Source organism: Benincasa hispida, chromosome 9 (assembly GCF_027475165.1).
Source record: "Benincasa hispida cultivar pf3 chromosome 9, pf3_genome.v1.1, whole genome shotgun sequence".
NCBI lineage: Eukaryota > Viridiplantae > Streptophyta > Magnoliopsida > Cucurbitales > Cucurbitaceae > Benincasa > Benincasa hispida.
The window spans coordinates 93,673,106-93,678,929 of NC_143486.1; the positions used below are offsets into that span (position 1 = coordinate 93,673,106).

The 5,824-nt window shown below is 33.3% G+C and overlaps 1 protein-coding gene across 1 annotated transcript; it reads left to right on the forward strand.

Annotated features, from left to right (window-relative positions):
* Positions 1-1,639: 1,639 nt before the first annotated feature.
* LOC150034206 (secreted RxLR effector protein 161-like) lies at positions 1,640-2,128 on the forward strand. Its single transcript, XM_090317265.1, has 2 exons — positions 1,640-1,773; positions 1,894-2,128. The coding sequence occupies exons 1-2, from the start codon at positions 1,640-1,642 to the stop codon at positions 2,126-2,128; spliced, it is 369 nt and encodes a 122-aa protein (XP_090173391.1).
* The last annotated feature ends 3,696 nt before the right edge of the window (positions 2,129-5,824 follow it).

A 5,824-nucleotide genomic window follows, 5' to 3' on the forward strand; every position in this document is an offset into this window, starting at 1 on the left:
TGTTAGTGAACCACGTATATCTGTGTGTCGATCTACCCTACTCTACGTTCCCTTTTTTGTGTTCTTTAATTGTCGATTTCGCAACAAACTGGTATTAGAGCCTTGTTAGGATTTTTCGAAATTCGCATTTGTTCGACAATTGAAGATGTCTGGCGTGAACGTAAAGATTGACAAATTTACCGGGAGGAACAATTTTGGTTTATGGAAGATCAAGATGCGATCCCTGCTAAAGCAGTAGGGGCTGTGGGCGCCGCTGATGGGTAAGTCAAAGAAGGCTACCGTGGATGATAAAGAGTGGCAGACTGTTGAGGAGAAGGCTCATTCGACAATCATGCTATGTTTGGCTGATGACGTCATCATCGAGGTCGCAGATGAAGAAACTGTCGCTGTCTTTGGTTGAAGTTGGAGAGTCTTTACATGATGAAATCTTTAACCAAGAAGTTGTTTCTAAAGAAACGTTTGTATCATCTACGTATGCAGAAAGGTACGTCTCTACGAGACCATCTTGATCAATTAAATAAAATTTTGTGATGTCTACTGATGTGGGAGAAAATAGTAATGTTGATAAACAGGTGGAGATGCAATTCACTTCAGCTGTGAATGAATTACAACATCAAGGTGGAGAAGATCAACACGTTACTACAGAAACTGATGCGCAACCAGAAATTAATGTGCCTAGAACGTCAACAGTTGATTTGTCTGAGAATTCTAGATCACGAGTAGATCAACCGAGTATAGCTCGTGATAGAACTAGAAGAGTTAGTGTTGGACCTCCTATGAGGTATGGTTTTAAAGATATGGTTACTTTTGCATTGCAGGTTTCTGAAGAGGTGGATCCTCATGAGCCATCCACCTATAGAGAAGCTATGTCATGTAGTGAGTCTGCTAAATGGCTTGCTGCTATGGGGAATGAGATGGAATCTCTTGACAAAAATCAGACTTGAGAATTAGTTAAATGACCAAAGGAGAGAAAAATTGTCACTTGTAAATGGGTCTTCAAGAAAAAGGAGGGAATATCACCTTCAGAGGGCATTAAATATAAAGCTTGAGTTGTTGCTAGAGGGTTCACACAAAGGGAAGAAGTTGATTATAATGAGATCTTCTCACCAGTAGTTAGACATACTTCTATCAGGGTGTTACTAGCTATAGTAGCACATCAGAATTTGGAACTTGAACAACTAAATGTGAAGACAGCTTTTCTACATGGAGAATTGGAGGAAGAGATTTATATGACCCAACAAGATGGGTTCTAGTGTCCAGGTAAAGAAGATTATGTTTGCAAGTTGAAGAAATCTTTGTATGGGTTAAAGTAGTCTCCAAGGCAGTGGTACAAACGATTTGACAACTATATGATTGGACTTGGCTATAATAGAAGTCCATATGATTGTTGTGTATATCACAACAAAGCTGATGATGGTTCGATGATTTATCTACTTTTATATGTAGATGATATGCTCATAGCTGCAAAGTCCAAGTCTGATATTCTAAAATTAAAGAATCTTCTCAGTGCTGAGTTTGATATGAAGGATTTGGGTGCTGCTCAGAAAATTCTGGGATGGAGATTTATAGGGACAGAGATAAGAATAAGCTCTTCTTGTCATAGAAAGGATATATTTAGAAAATATTGTCCAGGTTTGATATGTCATCAGCTAAGCCTATAGATACTTCTAGTGCTGTAAATGCTCGTTTGTCATCTGAGTTTTCACCACAATTTGAAGCTGAGAAGGTGTACATGTCTTGCTTTCCTTATGCTAGTGCAGTGGGAAGTTTGATGTATGCTATGGTCTGTACTAGGCCTGATCTTGCCCATGTTGTTAGTGTTGTCAGCAGGTTCATGGGTCAACTTGGGAAGGAGCATTGGCAATCCGTTAAGAGGATTTTTCGTTACCTTAGAGGTATATCTGATGTTGGTCTTGTTTATGGGAATTGCACAGAGTATTTGGTGATTGGTTATTCTGATTCTGACTATGCTAGAGATGTTGACAGTAGAAGGTCTATGACTGGCTATGTGTTCACTCTGGGCAGTTCTGTTGTTAGTTGGAAGGCAACCTTACAGCCTACAGTTACTTTGTCTACTACTAAAGCAGAGTATATGCCCTCGACAGAAGCTGTTAAAGAGGGAATATGACTGAGGGGGTTAGTTGGTGATCTTGGTTTGCACCATGACCAAGCTATTGTATATTGTGATAGTTTGAGTGCAATATGCCTAGCCAAGGATCAAGTTCATCATGAGAGAACTAAGCACATAGATGTAAGATATCACTTCTTAAGAGGTGAGCAGAGAGTTAAAGTGATGAAAATTGATACTGAAGATAACCCTGTTGATATATTCAGATTTTTGTATTCAACATATTTATTTATTTGCAGTTATTTACGTTTTTGACCCTAGGGTTTAGAGCAGTACGATATATAAACTCTCTAACCTAGAGGCGCCATTTTTTATATAATTCTGAAAACATTCTCTCGAAATAATATTGTTCTCCTCTGCCTGTAGACGTAGCTAACACACTGTTAGTGAACTACGTATATCTGTGTGTCGATCTTCCCTACTCTACATTTCCTTTTTTGTATTCTTTAATTATCGATTTCGCAACATATAACATGAACAAGTTTCCCTTTTTCTTATTAATAAAGTAAAATTTTATATATACTAAAAATTAAAAAAACCCATTTTTAGGACAGATCTGATGTAAACAATAATGGAGAAAACGGAAAAAAAAAATGCTTCGTACCTGACGGTGACTGGACGACGAGTGAGTTTTAAACGAATGAAGAAACTGTGGGTGATGTACGGATGGTGACGAGAAGAAGAAAGGGAAAAAAAACTAAATGTTTAGCGAACAATGAAAAAGAACAAAAAAAAAAAGAGAGAAAACTGGAAAAATACGCTTTGTACCTGGTTATGGACGGACGGATGGCGAGAATCCCCACACCGAACGATGGGTGAGTTTTAAATGAATGAAGAAACTGTGAGCAATGTTCAGACGGTGACTGGAAGAAGAAAGAACGAAGAGAAGAAAAAATGGAAGAAAGAAGAAGGAAGAAACTGTGGGCGGTGGTTAGGTTTTAAACGAACTTTTCTGACAGTCGTTTGGTAAACCGTCGAGCTAACTTACAATATCCTGAAGGTTTTCCCCCACCATTGGAATAATGCAAAACAAAATTCCAAAATCCTATTTTTTAAATTAAGTCCCCCAATGATCGTATAACCGTCGGCATATGAGTAAAACCCCGACGGTCGACGCGCATACTATCAGAATAACTCAACATTATCTCAACGGTTGTTTTACATACCGTCAAGATAAGTTTAAAATTTTTCATCACTTTTCATATTTATATTTCACCACCTCTCGACGGTTCTGTAACCGTCGGGCTAAATAAGGTTGTTCCGACGACGTTCCTCCTACCATCGGGATAAGGTAGAATGTAATTTGAGATTTTTTTTAAAAAAAAATTAAGCCACTCCCGACAATCAAATACTTGTTGGGATAACTCAACATTATCCCGACAGTTGTTTTACATATCGCTGGAATAAGGTTAAAATTTTTATCACTTTTTATATTTATATTTCAACCCCCCCTATTCCGACGACGTTCCTTCTATCGTCGGGATAAGGTACAATGCAATTTTCAATTTTTTTAAAAAAATTAAGCCACTCCCGACGTTCAAATAACTGTCAGGATAATGTTGTGTTTACATACCGTCAGGATAAGTTTAAAATTTTGTATCACTTTTTATTCATGCAGTTTATGCCGACGGTGAAAGAAAAAGGTGTTGGGATAGGCAATTTATCCCAATGCTAGTGAATTTTCCGTCAGGATTTTGTTTTCTCCCAACGCCACTAATTACTGTCGAGAAAAAGTGTCGTCGGAAAAAACCAAAATTTTTGTAGTGTGTAATATATTATAAATTATATAATATTACAAATTAATAATTATAATTTGTTTTAACATAACTCGTATTTGTTAATAAATTAATAATAGTTCATTGTCAATTAAATATTAATGGGTAAATATAACTAGTTCTACCATATCAAACACATTTTAAACAATTATATAAATTAGAATTCAATTTTTTAATCTACTACCAAATGTATATCTGAATATATGAAATATAAATTTTTTTTTCATTGAATCCCTTATTTTCAATATCGTGTTTATAAATTTTCTACCAAACTGATTATAAAGAATTCACTCCATCTATTATCACATTATTTACACATTTACTATTTTGGAGAAAATACATATTTCCCCTGACCATTTAGCTAAGATATAATGCAAAAATTTCTATATTACCATTATGGGTGTGTTTGGTGCTTGATAAAAGTAGAGAGTTGAGTTGAGTTGAGTTGGTAATTATTATCTGGAGAGTTAAATTAGCTGGGAAATTAAATTTTCTGTGTTTGTTTGCAGAGTTGAGCTAAGTTGAGTTGGGGATCTGATGCGAATTTTTGTGAATGAGATTAGTTCTATTTTTTTCTGTTTGTTTTTTTATTTCATTCTTTTATTTTTTATTTTTATGTTTTGCTATTGTTGATTAATTTTCAAATATACACGTATTTTCTCAAATCATTTATGACATAAACTAGACAATCTCAATTTTTTTTCTCAATTTGTAGAACAAATGGATTATTTTTCATATATTCTTTTCAAAAATTGTAATAATTCTAATTCTCTTCAGTCGATAAAACATACCAACAAAATATATTTCATATTTCTGCTCAATTAATTGATATATTGTATATTGTATATATATTGAATGTATGTATATATATTGAAGGTAATTATCCCAATTACTAATTGGTATATTGTTTGTATATATATTGAATCTTACTAACTTAACTTTATTATTTCACATATCATACAATTTATTTTTATATAATATGGATAGTATATTTGGAATTGAAATTGTACATAGGATAATTACCTTTCATTTGATTATGATGGTGAGAATGTGATGTAGTACAGTAACATTTTTCATAAGATCATAAAAATAATATGAACAGACCGAACATGTGGCCATTTCCAAAAAAATCACAAAATATATGTTCTTTTCGATACTTATAATATTCGTGTCATAATACAAACACAAAAATTACATGTCATGACGTATGCAAAAGTTATCATTCTTTTTGACATGACGGTCGATTATCCATTTGTTATTCAAAAGAACTATAAATAAAATACAGGGATGTGGTCAATCTACATGTTTCTTCCTAGTAGATGGAGGCAGTACCTCTTTCGTGCATGTTCTGGTACTGCAAGAAAGCAAAGGTTTGACGATCTGGGCAAATCCAAAGGTTTGACGATAAAAAAAATCAGATCTGGATCCAAACGGCAAAGATGGAGAAGATAGAAAGAAATGAAAATATATTGATTTTTAGATTATAAAAAAAAAAAAGAGGAAATTTTGAGGGATAAAAAAGGGTTTAATAACCATAGGTTTTCTTTAGCTTAACAAATATGAGTAATAAATACCCACCCAACCCAATAACTGATACCTATTTATCAAATACCTCCTATATGTTTTCATTTACGGTAAGCATCTAAGAAACATTTGATAATTATTTGATTTTTTTTATTTTTTAAAATATGAGTCTATTTGATATCTAATTGATTTTTTTTTTTTTTGTCATTTTCATTTTTTTTAACAATATACAAGATTGTTATTTTCAACTTCAAAAACATTTTTAAAAACTAAAAACAAATTTTCAAGAATCAAAAACCAAGTCGGGCGTAAGATTTATTTATTTATTTTTTTTGAAAACAAATTTTTAAATTTTAATTAAATGTAAATGTTTAATTTTTCCTTGAGAAACTCAATA

Excerpts from the sequence above, each read along its gene's own strand:
- LOC150034206 (XM_090317265.1), top strand. The coding sequence starts at position 1,640 with ATGTCATCAGCTAAGCCTATAGATACTTCTAGTGCTGTAAATGCTCGT. Across the intron at positions 1,774-1,893 it reads AGTGCAGTGGGAAGTTTGAT|AGGTATATCTGATGTTGGTC; the intron begins GTATGCTATGGT and ends TCGTTACCTTAG.